This window comes from Elephantulus edwardii, unplaced genomic scaffold (genome assembly GCF_000299155.1).
Source record: "Elephantulus edwardii isolate Elephantulus edwardi_28Jun2011 unplaced genomic scaffold, EleEdw1.0 scaffold00062, whole genome shotgun sequence".
Classification (NCBI taxonomy): domain Eukaryota; kingdom Metazoa; phylum Chordata; class Mammalia; order Macroscelidea; family Macroscelididae; genus Elephantulus; species Elephantulus edwardii.
The window spans coordinates 5,356,402-5,379,261 of NW_006399812.1; the positions used below are offsets into that span (position 1 = coordinate 5,356,402).

The 22,860-nt window shown below is 41.5% G+C and overlaps 1 protein-coding gene across 1 annotated transcript in view; it reads left to right on the top strand.

Moving 5' to 3' along the window:
- Position 1: 1 nt before the first annotated feature.
- Positions 2–22,860, top strand: part of CLN5 (ceroid-lipofuscinosis, neuronal 5) — a 27,055-nt gene continuing 4,196 nt past the window's right edge. Inside the window, exons 1-3 of the mRNA XM_006887808.1 lie at positions 2–87; positions 10,665–10,830; positions 11,849–12,074. Coding sequence (XP_006887870.1) covers positions 2–87; positions 10,665–10,830; positions 11,849–12,074 — 478 coding nt within the window. The remainder of the gene's footprint in view (positions 88–10,664; positions 10,831–11,848; positions 12,075–22,860) is intronic.

The window sequence follows — 22,860 nt, forward strand, 5'->3', positions numbered from 1 at the left end:
CATGGCGCTGCTCTGGCTGACCGCGGCCCCCGGCTGCGCTCAGGCGTCGGGAGCGCCCACTCGGCGCCACTGGCCGGTACCTTACAAGTAAGTCAATACAGGCGGGGGCGCGCGGGGCCTGTGTGTGCGCACGGCCGGGTGGGCGTGTACCCCGCTGGGCGTCACGCGGCAGTGCGGGGGCGGCGCGCACCCACCTCCCCGGGGCCACGCGCTGTGGTTTAGAGCAAAGTTGAGCGCCAGGCCCTGTCACCAGCCAGGGACCTTGTGACAATTTGGCAGGCTATCTAGAGCTCTAAAGTTCATATGTTACTTCCTGAAATCTTTCAGTGTCAACTATTTATTTCTGCTTTTTTGGGGTCAGTTTGAAAACCAAAGTGCGCCTGATTCAGGCCCTGGTCTTCTCAATCACCTGCTGCACATTAGAGAGATGGACTGTGAGTAGGCATGACAGAAGAATTGATGTCTTTGACCTATGGTACTGGCAAAGAGTACTGAATATCTCATGGACTTGCAAAAAGAACAAACGGATATGTCTTGGAGAAAGTGCAGCCTGAGTGCTTTATTATGGAGGCAAAGATGAAGTTTTTATTGTCTCTCATACCTTGGGCATATTACTAGGCAAGGCTCTCCTTGGAACGAGACATTATGCCTGGAAAGATGGAAGGTCAGGGAAGACCCCGAGATGAATTGACACAGTGACTGCAGCCATGGGCTCCAGTGTGTCAGAGATGATGAGGATGGCACAGGATAGGGCACGGTTCAGATGTGATGTTCATATAGGGTTGCTATGAGTCATAGCACTTAACAGCAATGACTAGATCTCGTGGTTCAAATCCACCAGTTATCTGTGGAAGAAGGATGAGCTACCAACCTGCTGGAGGGTCAGCTATGAGTCAGTTAAGATTCTACAGCATACAACTAGAGGTCTGGTGGGGAACACTGGTGGCTTAATGGTAAGGAATTGTACTGCCAATCCAGAGGCATTCAGTTTGAATCTACCAGCTTCTCTGTGGTGGAAATATGAGCAGGCTCCTCCCTTGTGGTTTACTGCCTCTGAAAATTCACTGGAGGGTCAGATATGGGTCAGTTCTAATTTGATAGTGCTTAACAACTAGAACTTTGGTGGCCTAGTAGTAAGGAGTTGTGTTGACAACATGCAGTTCAAATCCATCAGCTGCCCTGTGGTGGAAAGATTGGTGATATCTTTCCATGTGACTCTGGAGGGTCACTTGTGCATAACAACTACAACTTGATTATATGAAGACAAATGTGGCATCAGAGTTGGCAGAAGAGTAATCAACAAACCATGTTTTGCAGATGACACAACCTTGCTCACTGAAATTGTAGAGGGCTTGAAGCACTTGCTGTGAAAGATCAAAGCCTCCTGCCTTCAAGATGGATTACATCTCAACATCAAGAAGACAAAAATCCCCTCCACTGGACCAATAGGCACCATCATGATATATGGAGAAAAGATTGAGATTGTCATTAATTTCATTTTACTTGGATCCACAACTAACACCCATAGTACCAGCAGTCAAGAATCAAAAGACTTGTTCCATTGGTAAATTTGTTGTTAAGGACCTTTCAAAGGACTAAAGAGCAAGGATGTCCGTTTAAAGAGTGGCTGGTTTTTTCACTTGCTTTCTATGTATCTAAAAGTTGAACAATAAATAAGCAAGGCAGAAGAATTGATGTTTTTGAATTGTGGTGTAGATGAGTGCTGGATATCCCATGGACTGCCAAGAGAATAAGTCTGTTTTGAAGGAAGTGCAGGCAGGGTGCTCCATGGAGGCACAGATGGTGAAACTCATGTTTTCAGGAGCGGCCAGTCCTTGGAAAAGGGCATTGTGCTGGGATAGCTGTAGGGCAAGAAAGAAAGGAAGACTCTCAACAAGATGGATTGACACATGGGCTGTAACAATAGCTTGACCATACCCACAGTGGTGAGGTTGGTGCAGGATAGGGCAGGATAAGGTTCAGATCTGTTGTTCATAGGATCGTGACACCTAACAACAAGTAGATAGTTGAGAAGTCTTTTGATCTAATTTTGTGTGTGTGTGTGTGTGTGTACCATCAAATCAGATCTGACTGGTACAGGAGGAGATTGTCCCTCCTTTTCCTGGCAGAGCATCTGGTGGATTCGACCGTGAGCCTCTGGGATTGTAGTTGCAGCTCCTTGCCACTAGGCCACCAGAACTCCCCTTAATTTTTAATTTTTTTTTTTTTTATCTAATGCTTTTGAGATAGAAATAAGTGACACCTCCTTGGATAGTTTGAGATACCGGATTTGTTAATTCTTTTTCATTGTCTTTGTTTTCTTTAGTAGCTAACTTTGGCTTAGCTTATAAGGTGACCAACCTGTCCTGATTTGATTGGAACGTGCCCAGTTTTAGTCCTGAAGGTCCTGCACCCTGGAAACCCTCATTCCTCTCAATTCTGAGCAAACCTGCAGGGTATATTCGAACCATCAGGGAGGTGCAACCTTTGGGTTAGCAGTGCATGTTCCTAGGGCCTAGGCTACCAGTGTTTTCAGTTAAACACTGAGAAAGAAAACCTGGTAACAACATCAGGCCAGGGAACTCTGGTGGCTTAATGGTAAAGAGCTATGCTACCAATTCAGAGGCACGTGGTTCAAACTAGCTGCTGCTCTGGAAAAAGCTGGGTAATGTCCTATGTGATTTACTGCCTCTGAAAATCCACTGGAATGTCAGCTGGGAGTTGGTTCTAACTGAAAGGCACACAGCAACAACAACAACAACAACAACAAACATCAGGCAGAAGTACAATCAACCATTTTTGAGAACACACTAGGATCAGATCAGGTCATTGAAGAGAACAGAGTGGTTAGGAGCAAAATTCTGCATTCTGACTGCTTAGTGGGAATCAGATCAGGCTCCACCAAGGCAAGGTGTGTGATGTGGGACAGTTACCTCGGTATCTTTATACCTTCTCATCCTCAGTAGTGAAGTAAGATGTTTGTAGCCCCTTTCTTAGAGTTGTTGGAAATGTATGTCAGCTGTTGGCACATCTTTATGTTAATACTTACGAATCACATGCAGTGTTTTCATGCTTTATAGGGTATGTTGTTGTTGTTGTTGTTATGTGCCGTTGAGTCACTTGCGACTCATAGTGACCCTATGTACAACAGCCCTAAACTCTGCTCTGTCCTGTGCCAATCGCACTGTCTCTGACACTCCCATCCCGATTATCCCAGTCACTGAATCAATCCACCTCATAGAGGACCTTCCCCTCCTACGCCTGCCCTCCACCCTCCCAAGCATGATGTCCTTCTCCAAGGACCTGTCTCTCCTTACGACATGTCCAAAGTATGTTAGACAAAGCCTCAGAATCCTTGCCTCCAAGGAGCCCCCTGGTTTAACCCTTTCCAGGATGAATCTGTTTATTTTCCATGGTACTCTCAATATACATGAGGAAAAAAGAAGTTTCAGTTGAAGTCAGTCATGTTTTTATTTAAAATATTAATGAATTTCATAAAAGGTAAAATTCAGTGGTAAAGAGGTGGTAAATACAAAACCACCTAAGCGAGATAGTCTTTTACTTGGTTTGTTTCTTTTCTTTTTTTTTTTTTTAACATTTCAGATGTGAAGTACACCCCTCATCTAATTCCCTTAATTAAATATAATGCATTTTAACTATTAAATTAATAGTAAAATTATGCTTTTTAAATTACCTTTGACCTAAATTAAGTGATATTGTAAGTCAAATTGTCATTTAAAAATAGAAAAAGAATCTCTATATAGTTAAACCAGGTAAACCAAACCTGTGGCTGTTGAGGTGATCCTGATTCATTGAGACCCCATGTGTTACAGGGAGGAATGGCTTCATAGTGTTTTCTTCCTGTCATTAACAGAAGTAGATTGCCAGACCTTTCTTTCGTGGCACCTCTGGGTGGGTTCACACTGCTGACCTTTAAGGTAGTTGTTGTTTTTATATGACGTATACTTGAAACTGATTCACAGCTGACCCTCTAGTGGATTTTCAAAGCCTGTAAATCTCATGGGAAGAGATTCCTCATCTTTCTCTTCAAAGTGTGACAGGTAATTTGAACCATATGCCATTGGGTTGGCAGCACAACTCTTTATCACTAGGCCACTGGAGCTCCCTTTTTAGCTTAGTAGTAGTCATTTCTGTCACCTCGGTGGCACTTCTCACCATTAGCTTTGCTGGCCTAGTGGTAAGAAGTTATACTGCCAACCCAAAGGCAGGCAGTTCGAATCCACCAGCTGCTCTAAGGGAGAAACATGAGCAATTTCCTCATGTACAATTACAGCCTCTGAAAACTGTTTTACAGTTGAAGGTTCTATAGAGCTGAATGCAATATTTTTTTTAGATTTCACTTTAATATTTTAATGAACATTTACAGAGATTTGGGATTTCCATTCATTCATAGTTGCACTTTTCTCCCTGCCCAGCCCTCTCCCCTGCCCCCCTGCCCCAGTTAGCTCCTCTCTTTGAAAAGTAAAAGAAAATTTCTTTGATATACAATCCCCCCACATCCCTCCCACCACCCCAAGTACACTCCACTATGCAACCTTAATTGTGGATTCTTGTGATAACCATAGTACCCTATCATACATCGCTTTAAAATTATTCTCTCCGTTATCTGTTTCAATGCAGTATACACAATTTATCCAGTTTTTCTCAGTCTTACCACAACCCTGATATCAGTCCCATTTTACAGCAGTGGCACCGTGCAATATTTGTCCTTTTGAGACTGAGATATTTCACTGAGTGTAACATCCTCCAGTGTCACTCATTTTGAATAATATTGCATGAGTTCCCTGTTTTTCACAGCTCCTCTATCCATTCGTTTGTTGATGGGCACCTGGGTTGTTTCCAATTCATTGCTATTGTAAACAAAGCCGCAATAAACATGGATGTGCATATATCTGCTTGGATGTCAGTTACGGACTCTTTGGGATATATCCCCAGTAGTGGAATTGCTGGGCCAAATGGTATCTCTATTTGCAACTTTTTGAGAAAGCACCATACCGCCTTCCACAGTGGTTGCACCATTTTACACTCTCACCAACAATGAATAAGAGTTCCAGTTTCTCCACAACCTTGCCAGCATTTTTTTGCTTGCTGTTCTGTTAAATTTTGCTATTCTGACTGGGTTGAGATGATATCTCATATCTTCTTTGGTGAAGTGTCTGAATGCAATATTTTTTTACAATTGTTTTACAATATTATTTTAGGATTGATGGTTTTATAGGACTGAATGCAATATTTTTTTTTCTTTATTTCTAATTCTTTGGGCTTCTCAGTTCATCTTCTTCTTGTACGTGTATTACTGTACTGTATGAATGTATTTCATTGATACTTAATTGGCATAACTCTGCTTTCAGCTATAATTTGCTTTTTGGGCCAATCCTCTTCTACTTCATAAAATCTCTTAAGCAAATTCAAATGCGGCTTCTATTCTGTAGTTCCCTTCCTGGTTGTCCCCAGGTATTGACTCTAGAGGGCGCCTGTCACACTGTTTCTGTGGCAAAAATACTATAGTACATATGCAAAATAATGAGCTAAATAATAAATAAGGAGCTAAAGTTAGAAAAACAAAAAGGAAGAAAATACTTGGCATTTTTCAAGCTGCAGGAACTGAAAAACAAATTCAAGTCTTAAGTTGCAACACTGAAGAATTCTACAGGCAATATCTTGAATGACACAGGAAGAATCAAAAGAAGATGGACCAAAGACAGAGTCCCTTTACCAAAAAGACTTGGTCAATACAGAACCATTTCAGGAAGTATCATATGACCAAGAACCAAGAGTTGTGAAGGAAGAACTCCAACTTCCACTGAAGGCATTGGCAAAAATAAGGCCCCAGGAATTGATGAGCCACCAGTTGGGGTTTCAGGAAACAGATGCGTCTTTGGAAGTGCTCACCAGTCTTGTCAACAAATATGGAAGACAGCTGTCTGGCCAGCTGATTTGAAGAGATCCATATGTGTTCCCCTTTTCCAAAAAAAGGTGATCCAACAAGATGTAGAGATTATCAGACAATAGCACTAATATCATATGCAAGTAAAATCTTGCTAAAGAGTGTTGTGCTTGCTGTTATGTGCTGTCAAGTCACTTGTAACTCATAGTAACCCTATGCACAACAGCTCTAAATCCTGCTCTATCCTGTGCCAACTTCACTGTCTCTGACACACCTACTCCCATTACTGTCATCGAAGGTCTTCCTCTCTTGTGCTGTCCCTCCACCCTCCCAAACATGATTTCACTCCCCAAGGACTGGTTCCTCTTTGTAATATGCCCAAAGTATGTCAGACAGAGCTTCAGAATTCTTGTCTCCAAGGAGCAGCCTGGTTTCACCCTCTCCCGGATGAACCTGTTTGTTCTCCTAGCAGTCCATGGTATATTCAGTACTCTTCTCCAGCACCACAGCGCAAAGGCATAAATTCTCTTTCTATTATCTCTTGTCATTGTCCAACTCTCTGATGCATAGCATGCAATTCTGAAGACTATGGCCTGGGGCAGGCTCACCTTAGTCTCCAGCCTGACATTGTTGCTCTTCAGCACTCTGGAGAGGTTCATAACAGCTGACTTTCCCAATACAATTCGTCTCTTGATTCCTGACTGCTGGTGCTAAGAGTGTTGATGGTGGAGCCAAGCACACTAATGCTGTTAACAATCTCAATCTCTTCACCATCCATCCTGATGCTGCCAATTGGCCCAGTGGAGAGAACTTTGGTTTTTTTTTTAATGTTGAGCTTAAATCCATATTGAAGGCTGCAGTCCTTGACGACCTACAGCAAGTGCTTCAAGTCCTCCTCAGTTTCGGCAAGCAGGGTTGTGTCATCTGCATAATGCAGGTTGTTGATGATTATTCCACCAATCCTGATAACACATTCCTCCTCGTACAGCCAAGTGTCCCAGATGATTTGTTCTGCATACAGATTGAAAAGGTATGGAGACAGAATACATCCCTGGCAGACACCCTTCTGATTTTGAACCATGCGGTGTTTCCTTGCTCTGTCCTGACGACTGCCTCCTGGTCCAAGTATAGGTTTCGCATAAGCACAACCAAATGTTTTGGGATTCCCATTCTTTTCAAAGTCAGCCACAGTTTTTTGTGATCCACACAGTCAAAAGCCTTTGTACAGTCAATGAAACACAGATAGACATTCCTCTGGTACCCCTGCTTTCTGCCAAGATCCATCTTACATTAGCTATAATATCCCTAGTACCACGACCTCTTATAAACCCAGCTTGCACATCTGGCAGTTCTTTGATGATGTGTTGCTCCAGTCCTTTTTTGATAATTATCAGCATAATCTTGCTTGTATGTGATATTAATGATATTGTTTGATAATTTCCATACTCTGTCGGGTTACCTTTCTTTGGAATGGGAACAAATATCAATCTCTTCTAGTCAGGTGGCTGTCCTCCAGATTTCTTGGCACAACTTAGCACATCTAGGGGCAGTGTCAGTTTGTTGAAATATGTCAATTAGTATGCCAACTCCTAGAGCCTTGTTTTTTGCCAATTCTTTCAGATGCCTGGAACAGTACATTGACAAGGAACTGCTAGAAATTCAAACTGGATTAAGAAGAGGCAATAGCACAAAGACTGTCATGGCTGACATCAGATGGATATTGGCTGAGTAGAGAATACCATAAAAATGCTTATTTTATGTAAGCATGCTTTACTGATTATGCAAAGGCATTTGACTGTGTGGACCATAACAAATTATGTCTAACATTCAAAAGAGTAGAGATCTCAGAACACTTAATTATGTTCAGCAATACCTATACGTAGAGAAGCAGTTGTCTGAGCAGAACAAGGGAACCGTGCAAAGTGTAAAATCAGGAAAGGTGTGTATCAGCATTGTATCCTTTCTTAATAGTCAGAAGATCGGGAGATGCAGTAAACTGGGAAAATTTATAGTCAGGGACCTCTCCAAATTATTGAAGAGTAATGATGTCAGTTTGAAGACTAAGGTGCATCTTATTCAGGCCCTGGTCTTTTTCAGTCACTTGCTATGCATCTGAGAACCGGACAGTGTCTAAGAATGACAGAAGAATTGATGCTTTAAATTGTGGTTTTGGAAAAGAGTGTGGAATATCCCTTAGATGCAAAAAGAATAAACAGATATCTTGTAGAAGGTGTAGCCAGAGTGCTCCTGGAAGGCAAAGATGATAAAGTTTCATCTCATATTTTGGGCATGTTGCTAGGAGAGGTTATTCCTTGGAGAGGGACATCATGCTTGGAAATGTTGAGGGTTGGTGAAAGAGGAAGACCTGCAATCTGGTAGGTTGACACAGTGACTGTGGCAATAAGAGTGGGCGTGTCAGAGCTTGTGAGGATGGTACAGGATAGGACAGGTTTCAGATCTGTGGTTCATAGGTCACTATGAGTCATACTTGACATGATGGCACTTAACAACAAGAACACAATTCAATCTGTATGTGGAATAAATAATTTGAGAACCTGGACTATATGAAGAAGAATAATAACGTAACATCCAGACTGGAGGAAGACCCATCAACAACCTTCTGTATACAGAGGACACCAACCTTGCTTACAGAAAGTGAAGAAGACCTGAAGTACTTCCTGCAAAAGATCTAAGACTATGGCCTTCAATATGGATTATGCCCTAACATCAGGAGGGGAAAAAATCCTTACCAGTAGCCATCATGACAGATGAAGGGAAGATTAATGTTGTATTAATAGCATTTTCCTTTGATCCACAATGAACACCCACGGAAGCTCCAGTCAGGAAACTAAAAGACATTTTGCATTGAGAAAATCTGCTATCAATTCTCTCCAAAGACTTAAAGAGCCAAGTTGTCAATTTAAAGACTAAGGTGCACCTGACTCAAGTCGTGGTCTTTTTCCATTTGCTTCCTATACATCTGAAAGCTAAACAGTGAATGAATAAAGACCGAAGAAGAATTGATGTCCTTGCTTTGTGTTGCCAGTGAAGAGTATTGAATATACCATGTACTGCTGAAAGAACAAACAACACATTTGACTTGTAAGAAGTATATCCAGATGTTCCTTAGAGGAGCACTTACTTTGGGTATATTCGCAGGTGGAACTATTCCTTGGAGAGAATCATCCTGGGGAAAATGAAGGGTCAGCGAAAGAGAGGAAACCTTGAGGTTGGATTGACACAGTCACTACCACAAAGGGCTTGAGTATGACAGAGATCATGCAGGGATGGTACAGGACAGGGCGAGGTTAGTATATCGATTACTTGCTTTTCATGTATGAATTGTTTAGAAAATGAAACTTCCTTTAGAACATATTCACTTCCTCAGTATATATCTGTGTTTTCTGTATTAGTACATGAGTCCTGCCTTCAGAATTCTCACACTGAGGGCAGGGAACAGGGAGGTAGACATTAATTGTCTATTCTGAAGAAATTGAAACAAGGGTGTTCCTTGGAGGCAAAGATGGTGAAAATCCGTCTCACATACTTTGGGCGTGTTGTCAAGAGGGGCCAGTCCTTGGAGAAGAACATCATGCAAGGAAAGGTGGAGGGTCAGTGCAAAGGAATAAGTCCTTCAATGAGATGGATTGACAGTGACTGTGGCAAAGGGGTCAGGTGTATTGTAGATGGTGAAGTTGTCTCAAGATAGGGCAAAGGTTCAGAGTCATAGTTATAGGGCAGTTATGAATCATAGTTGAGTCGACAGCATATAACAATATTAAAGATTTGATGGTACCTGGTGGTGCAAACCATTTTGTCAAACATACTCCACTCAGACTCATTGCTGTCAAGCCAGAACCATCTCCCGGTTTCCAGGAGGTTGTAAATCACACAAGAAGGGAGTGCCATTCCTTCTTCTTCAGAGCTGTAGGTGGATTCACACTGCGAGAGGTGCCTCCTTTAGAGTACCAATTCACTACAGACTATGCTGCCAGAGCTCCCTTGAGTTTTAAAATGCTGTTGTTGTTAAGTGCCGTCGAGTCGCAGGTAACTCATAGCAACCCTATGAATGAAAGCTCTGGACACCTTCTGTATAACTTTCATCCTTTTTCCAGGTTCATAGAGTTTCCAGAGGCAAGCTATTGTGGAAGCGGACGTTCCTGCTTCCAGGCTTGTGTTAATCGGGGAGCTCCACCAAACACTGTCCACCATGGGTAACCATTCTCGCATTTGACTCATCAGTGTCACAGTGTTCTGCTTCACAGCAACCAAGAGTTACCTCTGTACAGCAAGTGGACTTACCATGGTTACGCGACCTAGAAGAATGTTTCACCAAAAACAATTAAAGGCAGGCCTGAGGACCACGGAGTAGAGCCACCCACCTTTGACTTGGGAGCATGGCTTTTCGTCTCCTAGGCCAACTGCTCTCTCTTTCTATTTTTGATGAGTTTTAAAATAGCAAAGTTAATGCCACTAAATTCATGGTTAAGGAAAGCCTATGGAGCAATTCTGCTCTGTAAAATACAGGATTACACACTGGAACCAATATAATAGCAATGGGTTGGGTTTGGTTATAAAGATATACTGGGAGTCTGTTCACGGGATAAAAAAAAATTAACACATGCCTGTACAGTATGGTATGAACTTGGAATGTTTCCTTTAAAATGTTACTGACAGGGAAATGAAAAGCAAAGATGTATGGGAACAACCAAATTCCTGTCCGGCATGAAGCTGATAGTGTCTTTTTCTTTCCTAGGCGTTTTTCCTCCCGTCCAGAACCAGACCCTTACTGTCAAGCTAAATATACTTTCTGTCCAACTGGCTCTTCTATCCCCTCTATGAAGGGGGATGATGTCATTGAAGTCTTTCGATTACAGGCCCCAGTGTGGGAATTTAAATATGGAAACCTCCTGGGTCACATGGTAAGGATGCATCTTGATCTAGCAGCTTTGGTTAGTTAAAAGAGTTTTCATTTGGTTATTTAAATTTATGTGAGTGAATAAGCACTGTTAAAATGGCTGATTTTGGATCAGGTATGCCCTCAGACATAATTTGAAATAAGTAGTCAAAATTATTATCATCAGGTTTTGTAGTTCTTATAATATACAAATATAATAGCTTTACTCCATTTTAAGATGCTGGGAAGGAATCTGGGTGGTGCATGGTGGCATCAGTCAGCTGTTAAACTAAAGGTTGGTAGTTCAGCTCAGCCAGCACCTGATGGAAGAAAGCCCTGATGCTTCCATAGATAAGGATTATGGCCAGCAAACCCTTCTGCCTGTTGTCCATGGGGTCTCCGTGAGCCAGAGGCCAACCTGATGGCAGCTGACAACAACAGCAGCAGGGTTCAGCACCTGAACCACACTCCTCAAAATCAGAAAGGAGGGGTTAGGGCAAGGGAGGCAAGTCATGCTTCTTAATTCCCAGACGTTACTGTGCACACTCTTGCTGATTTGGCTCCCCGGGCAATCCAACAAAGAACATAGCCTTTGTTCCTGAGACCGTGGCATGGCGGCTTCTGAGACCTTTTCTAAGCTATAAGACAATTCATCTCCAATCCTCAAGGAGATGGATGAACACAATGACTGTAGCAATGGGCTCAAGTAAACCAGAGAAGGTGAGGACGGCACAGCATAGAGCAAAGTTCAGATCTTTTGTTAACAGGGTCACTGTGAGTCCTACTTGACTTCGTGGCACCTAACAACATAAAGAAATGATGAATATGTCCACAGAGCATATGTCCTTCCTGTCTGAGACGGTCAGCAATGACTAAATCCAGAGTGAACGAGGGCTTGGATGTGGGCTCCCAAGGGTAGCAGCAGGGCAGGTGTTCTACAGGATATACACTTGAGGCATTCTGCACCCCCTGCCCCCCAATCTGTCTGCCAGAATCAGTAGTCTCTTCACTCGTGATTTTATACTTGTGCAATCTTTACACAGAAAATTATGCACGATGCCATCGGGTTCAGGAGCGCTATAACTGGCAAGAACTATACGATGGAGTGGTATGAACTTTTCCAACTTGGAAACTGCACATTTCCCCATCTCCGACCTGAAATGAATGCCCCCTTCTGGTGCAACCAGGGAGCCGCCTGCTTTTTTGAAGGAATTGATGATCTCCACTGGAAAGAAAATGGGACATTGGTTCAAATAGCAACCATATCAGGTAAGTTTCAAAAATGTGGCAGTGTGTGAGGATTGTATCATTATCCAAATGGAAGGGAATAATTTCATGAAGGCACTTCAGTAATGTTTTCTTTTTCTGGAGGTCATTTGTAAACATCTTTCTGAAACCATTAACCTTGGACCCAAACTATTACAGATGCAGTGTTTTACTTGTGATTATCGGAATGCTTTGTTTATTTCCTCATCAATTATCATGGTTAGAAAAAGAGAATAAAATGGTAAAATGATTTGTACAATTAAATTAGAATTTCTAAATAAAAAATTGAATAATATCCATAAAATGCCTGAAAATAATTATTAAACAACTTGTTAACAATGCTTGAAAAAAGGTTTTAGTAATGATAAACTGTTTGTATGTGGAGAAGTGCTAATAGCTATCATGCATACAAGGGAGCACTGCTCACATGTCCCATAGTGAGTTGTGCTACCAACCCAAAGGCTCCTCATCGTTTGTGGTTCAAATACACTCATGGCTCCATGGGGAAGAGTTGACCAGTTTCCTCTCATTGCAACTTATAGCTTTCAAAACCCACTGGACGATTGCTGGGAGTCAGAACCACGACTTGAGATCATTCACTTTGACTTAATTTGAGTCTGGCACAGTTCTGAGTGTTTTAATATGTATAATTTAATATCACAACAGCTCTTTAAGATACTTTTATTTCCTCCATTTTATAGATGTGAAAACTGCCAAGTTTCCCCACTGTTGTCAATTCATTTGCAACTAATAGTGACCCTTGGGACAGAGTAGCACCGCCCCAGAGGTTTTCTGAATCTGGAAATTTCTACAGAGGCATAATGCCATAGCATTCTCCATTTAAGCAGGCTGGTGGTTTTGAATTTCCAGCTTTTCAGTTAGCAGCTAACTGTTTGATCACTGTGCTACCAGGATTCCTTTGATCTAAATAGGCTATGAATACAGGCAATTTACTCTGTAGTATAGTCTCTTTACTTTGCTGCATCACCTCCAAAACCAAGTCTATTTGAAGCCCCTTGAGTAATTTAAAAATTTTAGTTTCTGAGATTTTCAGTTTGCTCCATAGTTGGAAAGAATTTTCCATGTTTGTTGCACTGCTGGCTAGTGAAGAAAGGGACCCGGCGAGGACTTTTTAACAGTAACTTGTGTGACCTTGGGCAAATCTTAAATTTTCCTTGTTGTTTTTGTTGTTGTTATGTGCCATCGAGTCGCTTGTGACGCATAGTGACCCTATGTACAAGAGCTCTAAACACCATCCTATCCTATGCCAACCTCGCCGTCTCAAACACACTCATTCCCACCACTCCACTCACAGAATCGATCCATCTCATCCAAGGGTCTTCCTCTCCTGCGCCGTCCCTCCACTCTGCCAAACATGATATCCCTCTCCAAGGACCAGTCCCTCCTTGCAGCATGCCCAAAGTATGTCAGACAAAGCTTCAGAATCCTTGACTCCAGGGAACATTCTGGCTTCACCCTCTCCAGGACAAACCTGTTTGTTCTCAGAGCAGTCCATGGTATATTCAACACTCACTCTTCTCCAGCACCACAACTCAAAGGCATAAATTCTCTTTCTATCATCCCTATTCACTGTCCAACTCTCCGATGCATTGCACGTAATTGCAAAGACTATAGCCTGGATCAGGCGCACCTTAGTCTCCAGCCTAACGTTATTGCACTTCAGTATTCTTGAGAGGTCCCTCACAGCTGGCTTTCACAATGTAATTCATCTCCTGATTTCCTGGCTGCTGTTACCAAGAGTGTTGACTGTGCCACCAAGCAAACTAAAACTGTTAACTATCTCAATCTCTTCACCATCCATACTGATGCTGCCAATTGGCCGAGTGGTGAGAATCTTTGTTTTCTTGATGTTATTAGCCTAATCATCTTATTTGTAGACTCAGGATGCCATTATTGCATTTTAGAGGTCAGCAACTCTGCCTTACAAGGGGCTGTTCTCAAAAAGTAGAACCATCCAGAAATGAAATGACAGTTTTGGGTAAGAGTTACTACTCATGAAGTCACAAGAGCAAAGATGAGCAGTTCTCAGTCTTTGCAGAATCATCTAGAGTCTGGTAATCCACAGTATTCTAGGGGAGATGAGACACAGACAGTCCCAGGATTATAAACAAGTTCTGGTTCTTTCTGTCTTTGACTAATTTTGTAAGTAAGTCAGAGCAGTTGTATTTAGCTCCTATCTAACCAATTAGGTAATTAAAAAAATATATAGTATGTAGTATACTTTTTTATGCATAAAAACACATTAAAGAAGTATTTCCAGATGTATTTAAACCTCTTTAACATAATACAGTAAGTATTACTAAAACTAACATTTTAATGTGTGTCACAAAATTGTGCCTCCTTGTTCTTACAGACTATTTATTGTGTGTATGTACTTCTGATTTTCACTGTCATAGGCAGTATAGAGTTTGGGTTTTATGTAAATTGAGTGTGTATAAACTGAGGACTCCCTGTACCCTTCTTCATTTTACAAATAAGAATTGAGAGCCAGCCTGGGAAATGATTTCACCATTTCTTAAAGTCATAGAGCCATATGTAGCAGAACCAGGATTAAAACTAAGGTCTTTTAAATGTAATTGTGAGATTGTTTTAACAGAATACATCATGTTATTTATCTTTCCTCTTCTGTTTTTAATATACCATCTCTAGGACTCCTGATAGTGTAGTGTGTTTCATGTTGAATTGCTGATAAAAAGGTCAGTAGCAGCTTCTCAGGAGAAAGACTGGCACTCTGTTCCTATAAAGATCTATAGCCTGGATACCTAAGTGAAAGGTTGCTCTGAGACAGACTCATTCAAGGAAATTTATGCCTTTGAGTTGTGGTGGTGCTGCAGAAGAGTCTTGAACATACACTGGACCGCCAAGAGAACAAATGGGTTTGTCTTGGAGAGGGTGAAACCAAGTTTCTCCTTGGAGGCTAGGATTTTGAGGTTCCATTTCACATACTTTGGGCATGAGGCCAGGAGGGACTGGTCTGTGGAGAAGGACATCATGCTTGGAAGAGTGGAGGGACAGCAAAGGAGAAGAAGACCCCAGAAGAGATGGATTGATACAGTGACTGGGGCAATGTAGGTAGGTGTGTTGGAGTCAGTGAAATTGGCTCAAGACAGCACATAGGGTCGCTGAGTCTCAGGTGACTCCATGATACATAACAGTAACAACAATAAAGTGTGGTTTGATGCACTAAATTGTCCCTGTATTTTAAAAGCCCTCTCTTAACAATGTTCATCTTGCCTGGTTCATGTCTCTTATTCCATTTCACCTCACTCATAATATGAAAATTCTCTTTTGTGGTGTGAATCTGTGTTCAGTGATCACCATTTCCTGTGTGATGGTTTGTAATAGGGCAGTGTTTGAATCTTTTAAGTCACCATCTGCTGATTAATCTTGCTCATAAACCTTTCTTCATGTTACAAAATAGTGTTTTGAAGTATTCAAATATCTCTTCAATACAGCAGTGCCTTTTCAAAGATGAAGAACAGTAAATACGATATCCCTAATTCTAGGAAAACAGAATTTAAGTGATTTTCTAATTGAAAAAGGCAGCCATTTTATTCATTTTATAGGATTCCATGTATTGATTTTATGACATTGAGTTGGAGTAACTAAAAAAATCTTGAGCATAGTGAAAGCATCAAACGTTAGAACCTACATCGGTTGTTGTTGTTATGTGCCATCGATTTAGCTGTGTTTCATATGAACAACAGATCAGAACCTTACCCTATCTGGTGCCATCCACACAATTTCCCTTATGCTCTGATTCTTCTGGTCACTATGTCAACCCGTCTTTTTTTTTTTTCAATCCATTTTTTGTTGAGAATTTTCCTCCCTTTGACCCTTCACCTTACCTAGAATAATATTTCTTTCCTACAGACAGACCTCTCCTGATAACATGCCCAAAGGAGCTCTGTTACATATGATAAATGCCTACATGGAAGTTACAATCCTGCAGAGAACAGTGTTTGATAAACACCAGGAAAGTTTCTTCTGGTCTAGTGCTGGGTAGAAGGTGAGGAGATTGAGATTATTCACAGCTTTAGTCTGCTTGGCTCCACAATCAACACTCTTGGCACCAGCAGCCAGGAAATTAAAAGATGTATCGTGATGGGAAAGTCTGCTGTTAGGGACCTCTCTAAACTACTGAAGAGCAACAGACTAGACTAGGTGCGTCTGGTACAGGCCTTGGTCTTTGCAATCACTTGTTATGCATCAGAGAGTTGGACAATGAGTAGGGAGGATAGAAGAAGAATTGATGCCTTTGAGCTGTGGTGCTGGAGAAGAGTATTGAGGGTACCATGGACTGCCAGGAAAACAAACAGATTCATCCTGGAAAGGGTTAAACCGGGCTGCTCCTTGGAGGCAAGGATTCCGAGGCTTCGTCTGACATACTTTGGTCATGTTGTAAGGAGAGACAGGTCCTTGGAGAAGGACATCATGCTTGGGAGGGTGGAGTGCAGGTGCAGGAGGGAAAGGCCCTCTAGGAGGTAATCAGGATGGGTGTGTCGGAGATGGTGAGACTGGCACAGGACAGAACAGAGTTTCTGGCTGTTGTACATAGGGTTGCTATGAGTTGCAAATGACTTGACGGCACATAACAACAACAACAACAACAGTGCTGGGTGGAAGGAGGTTAGAATTAGGCATCCAGAATCTGAATTTGGCTAAAAACATTTCCAGTGTAGTTGATATTTTTTGAGAATTTATGTGATATATAAGGATGTTGTCAGAGGTATTCCAGCAACTGCAAACATAAAGAGAAAGGGTACAAATAGAGGTGGATAGGTTATGGTGTTTCTCCTTGTATAGACTGTAGACTACCCGGTGCCTGATCCTCCGGCAGCCAGTCAGACGTACACGTACCTGTGTGCGTGCATCCGTATCATTGCTGCTGAAAAGCTCCACATTCTGCAGTTTGTCTTAATCTTTGACCCATTCACTTTTCCTCTTTTATAATTTTTTCCTTTCTTGCTTGAATTTCTTACTTCTGAATTCAAGGCTAGATGTATGGAATCAGGGCCACAATACTTGATATAATTTCGAATTGGTTTTTATCCATCCACTCCTATGTGTTTCATTTATAACATCAATTGTTTAATGCCATAAACATAGGATGCGTACATTTGTTCATGTCACAGCTCTGATTTCTTTAGGTTATATTCCTATCTAGATCAAATGGTATTTCTGTTTTCAACTTTTTGAGCCTACCCTCTATGGTAGTTGGACCATTTTACATTGCCACCAGTAGTGCTGGTTCCAATCTCTGTGTGTCCCCACCGATATTTGTTGTCTGTTGTTGTGTTGAACTTTGCTCTTGGTGGGGGGAGGTGATAATCTCATTATTGTTTTGATTTGGATCTCTCTACTAGCTAGTGATTTTCAGCATTTTTCATTTGTTGGCCATCTGAATATCCTCTTTGTTGAAGAGTCTTTTCCTATCTCCTCCTCATTTTGTAATTGGACTGCCTTTTTCTTGTTGAGGTGCTGGAGTGTTCTATAAATCTTAAATTTCCCTATCAGATATATCATTGACAAATATTTATTTCCAGTCTGTGGGCTGGCTTTTCACCCTGTTGGAATTTTCTTTTGATGCACACAAAAATTTGATCTTTAGAAGGCCCCACTAACCTATTTTTTCTTCTCCTGGCTGTGCATTTTTGGCTCTTTGAAAGCCTATTCATGGTATAGATTGTTGTTGTTGTTGTTAAGTGCTGTCGAGTCGCTTGCGACTCATAGTGACCCTATGTACAACAGCCCTAAACTCCGCTCTGTCCTGTGCCAATCGCACTGTCTCTGACACTCCCATCCCAATTATCCCAGTCACTGAATCAGTCCACCTCATGGCCTTCCTCTCCTGCGCTGTCCCTCCACCCTCCCAAGCATGATGTCCCTCTCCAAGGACCAGTCTCTCCTCACAACATGTCCAAAGTATGTTAGACGGAGCCTCAGAATCCTTGCCTCCAAGGAGCCACCCGGTTTAACCCTTTCCAGGACGAATCTGTTTGTTTTCCTAGCAGTCCATGGTATTCTCAATACTCTTCTCCAGCACCACAGCTCAAAGGCATCAATTCTCCTTCTGTCCTCCTTGGTCATTGTCCAACTCTCTGATGCATAACAAGTGATTGCGAAGACCATAGCCTGTATCAGATGCACCTTAGTCTCCAGAGAGACACCATTGCTCTTCAGTACTTTGGAGAGGTCCCTAACAGCAGACTTTCCCATGGCAATGCGCCTTTTAATTTCCTGGCTGCTGGTGCCAAGACTGTTGACTACAGAACCAAGTAAACTAAAGCTGTGTACAATCTCAATCTCTTCACCATCCATCCTGATGCTGCCAATTGGTCCAGTGGTGAGAATCTTTGTCTTCTTGACATTGATTTGTTCCTATTTTTTTCTCTGTCGGTCATTTTGGTTGTTTTACTCCTAGGACCCTGATACTTCTTGAGTTCGTTTTTGTGTATGTTGTGCAGAGTGGATCTTATTTCAGTTTTCTACAGCTAGATATCCAATTTTGCCACCTCTGTTTGTAAAAGAGACTGCCATTTCCCCACTTAATTTCTTAACTGTGTTGTAAAAAGAGCAAGGACCGAATGGGAACTGCCATATCTGACCTTGACCAACTCCATAATGGGGAAATGTCCCCAGTCAACATCAGTACCACAAAGCAAATTCCCATGAGTCCAGGCATGTACTCAATGCTCCCACACTTCTTTCCACTCATCCCAATACCAATCTTACTGCTTTACTGTGTTCAGGATCTGTTGGAATAGCTCATAGACCACATAGATATTTTAGGGAAATAGATCTCACAGACTTTTAGGGAGGTCACTTTTTAGGGAAGGCTATTCAGGTTAGTGGCAGACTATACTCACTCAGGACAGCTGCTGAGTGCTCGCAGGCACCCCAGCCTTCAGCCTCATTACGGATTTCGGCCTGAGTCCTCCTTGCCCATATGTCTTTCTCCTCAGTTATTTTAACAAACTTCGCAAAGGCTCTTAACTCTGGTTCCCCATGAGGAAAGTTTTATTTAGCTTCCAAGGGCATAGATTTTTCTCTTTTATCCTCTTGTTGATTTCTAATTTTATGGGTCGCAGGTGACTCGAGAGCATATAACAACCACAGCAATCATATTATTGTTTGAAAAGATGCTTTGTACTATTTCAGTGTTTTGGTTTGGTGTTGTTTTTTGTGTTTTGTTTTTGGTTTTTTGTTATTTTTCTTTTTTCTGGCTTACTCTGTGACCTTCCATAGGGCCCACTTTTGAGAATGTTCTGTGCATGCGAGAGTAGAATGTGTATCAAGGTTTTACTGTGTAAAAAACACTGTAAATGTCTATGAGGTTGAGATTTGTAATTATATGGTTTAGTTTTGCATTGCTGTTAAGTTTCTGTTCACCTGTCTTTCAATGATAGTGGTGCATTGAAGTCTGCTACTACTGTTGTGGTGTTTTCTACTTCTTTATTCAAATCTGTTAATGTTTGTTTTGCAGTCCTATCATTCAGTACATAGAAATTAAGGTTATGTCCTCTTGCTGTATTGACTCTTTAAACATTATATAGTGTTCTTCCTTGTCTCTTATGCTCATATTTACCCTGATGTCTTATTTTAATCAGAGCTTAATACTGCCACTTCTGCTTTTTGTTGTTGTTGCCATTTGTTTGTTATATCTCCACTCTATTCTTTTTAGTCTGTCTTCTTTTCTCAAGTGTGTTTCTTGTACACAGTATATTGATGAATTTTAGGGTTTTTTATCCATTCTGCTTTTCTTTTTCTCTTAACTGGTGTGTTTAAGTCATTCACATCCAGCTTAATTATTAAGGTAAGGTTTTATTGCTGCAATTATTTTGGTTTCTTTTTCATGCTGTTGCTGATTATTTAACCTATCCACTCTTCTGTGCTGTATCTGTATTTCTTGCCAAATTGGTCATCTTATTGTGAATTCCCCAAGTTTCTGCTTTTCTGAGAATGTCCTAATTTATTTGTCATATTTTATGGAGTTTTATTTGATACAAGACTCTCAGTTGGTAGTTGCTTTATTTCAGAGTTTTGTATACACCATCCCACTGTCATCTTGTTTACATGGTTTCTGCTGAGAAATTGGAGCCTAATCTTATTGGCTGTCCATTGTCTTAACTTTTCTTGAGCTGCTTTCAATATTTTCTCCTTGTCTTTGATTTTGAAGAATTTGACTGATATATCTTGGTGTTTTTATTTTTGCATCTAAACTGTTGGAGATTTTTCCCAGTTTCTTGTATGTATATTTTTTTCATTTTTCATGATATCTGCAATGTTTTCTTCCAGTTACTCTTCCTTTTTCTTAGAGTTCCACCCTTCTCTTCCTGTTTGGGAATTTTAATCAAACATGTTATTTTTCTTGATGGTATCCTTAATAATTCTTATGCTTTCTTCATTTTCCTTCTTCTTTCGTGTTAAAGGAATTAGCTTCTGTGTCACTGATACTTTGTTCCATTTCTACAGTTCTGTCTTTTGTCCTACCTGTTGATAGCTTCTGTAATACTGGTCTTTTACTGGATTACCTTTTCCTGTTTTCCAGTGGTTTCTAGTATCTTGTTGATTTTATTAATTTTGTCTTATAGTAATGTTTTAATTTCTTCAGTCTCTTTGCTTATAACTTCAATTATTTCTTCCATCCTTTGTAATCTCTTGAATATCACTGTTTGAATTCCTCTTTACAGTGTTCGATCAGTCTTCCTGCCTCTGGGATATTCATTGATTCTGTATTCTATATCCCCTCCTTTTTTTTAGACAGTGACTTATTTTAGCTTTCCTGTTGCTTCCAGGACATTGTGGTAATGTTTTTGGTTTTGAAACTCTTTTATTATGATGTGTGCTTGGAAGCTCATGTGGTGTCCATGTAGTTATGTGTTGTCTGCTTTTTTGTTAGTTAGAAGGTTGGTGACCTAATGTGTTTGTTGTCTGCTTCTTTGTTGGTTAGAGGGATGTGGTCTAATGCTTGGGTCTAATGGTTGAGCGGGGTATATGCTGAATTTTGCTCTAATGTAAAGTTTTGGCTCTCTAGCCCAGTGTGCCATGGGGCCCACAGTGAGGGGGGAGGAGGAACAGGCTCACAGAATGGGCTAGTCAATTATTGTCTTTTTCTGTTGCCCTTTGAGGGTGTCTTTGAGCCTCTGCCCTGAAATATTGTATCCCTGACTGTTTGGATCTGGGATTCTCTGTGATTTGGAGCCTCTCTGCCCCTCAGAATTTCTGTGTTACTATGTCTTTAAATCTTTCACTATGGCCACAGGTGGATTGTAGCTTATGGCTGTTTGGTATGGTTGGCTGTATGACAGTATTGTGAGGCAGGAATTTGGGAGTCCGCTAGCATCCTGCTGGTTATGGAGGGTGCTGGCTGTGGTGGTGGTGGTGTTATGTGCTGTTGAGTCAACTATGACTTATAGTGATCCTATGAACAATAGCATTGAACCTCACCAACTCTGACATGCCTCTCCCCCACCCCTATTACTACAGTCATTGAGTCAATCCATCTCATCCATGGTTGTCTTCTCCTGTGCTGACCTTCTACCATTCCAAGCATGATGTCTTTCTCCATGGATTGATCCCCTCTGGATAACATGCCCAAAGTATGTGAGACAGAGTTTCAAAATCCTTGCCTCCAAGAAGCAACCTGGTTTCACCCTCTCCAGGACATATCTCTTTGTTGGTCATGGGTGTGCCCAGGGATTTCCTGGGTGTTCCTCAGCCATGCCACCTCACCAGTATCTGTGTCCTAGATTCATGGGACTGTGAGTTGGGGTAAAGTTGTGACCGTGGTGAAGCCACTGGCTGCAGTTTTTGCACAGCAAGGGAGTACTCTATGAGAACAGTAATATGCAAGTCCCCATCCCTTGCATATTTGCAGACCTCTTCAGTCTCAAACGAAAAAAATGGCTTTATTGACTTTCCACCTTTGCATCGGCTTGGGAGCTTACCTTCACCAGGCTCTCTGTATGGTTGGTGTTGGCCTGCTTGTTGTGGGAGAAGGTTACCAATAATTCAGATGGAAGTTTTCTAGAGCAGTGGGTATATGACGTCCTGTCCCCCCAATGGTGGTCACCCAATGCAGGTAGATCTGGTCTCTTTTCCCCCCTTTTCCTTTATGTGGGACGTGAGCCTGGACTGGGCCAGCAGTACAGAAAAGCTGTATCCATCCATTTGGTCCTTATTCGTGTTTTCACTCTTTATATTTGACTTTGTTTTTTAAATAGGTTTCCCCAAATTTCAGGGTACTTGTTGTTCATGAGTGGGATTCCTCATTTTCTGGGGCCTAACCCCATCATCCATCAGGGTAGGAAAACTTTCACCGTTGAGGCTGGATGAAGAAGGGGCCACTGCTCTTGGTATAACTTGGCTTTTGACTAATAGCTTAAATGATTATAGAATTAATAGTAAAACTTCTCTTTCTTTATCTATTATATTTATTGTTCATAATATAGAAAGACCTGGTAACTGGAAAAGGATAGCATTCAGCTGCCTGTCACTACAGAACAATTGAGAAGAGACAAGTATTGAATCTTTCAAATGCACTTTATTCAGATGCCAGCCATCAGAGAGAAAACAAGAAGGCTTGCTATTCTTAAAAACGGGATAAATTGTGTATACTGCATTGAAACAGATGATGTTGTTGTTGTTATGTGCCGTCGAGTCATTTGTGACTCATAGCGACCCTATGCACAACAGCCCTAAACCCTGCTCTATCCTGCGCCAACCGCACCGCCTCTGACACACCCATCCCGATTACCCCAGTCAC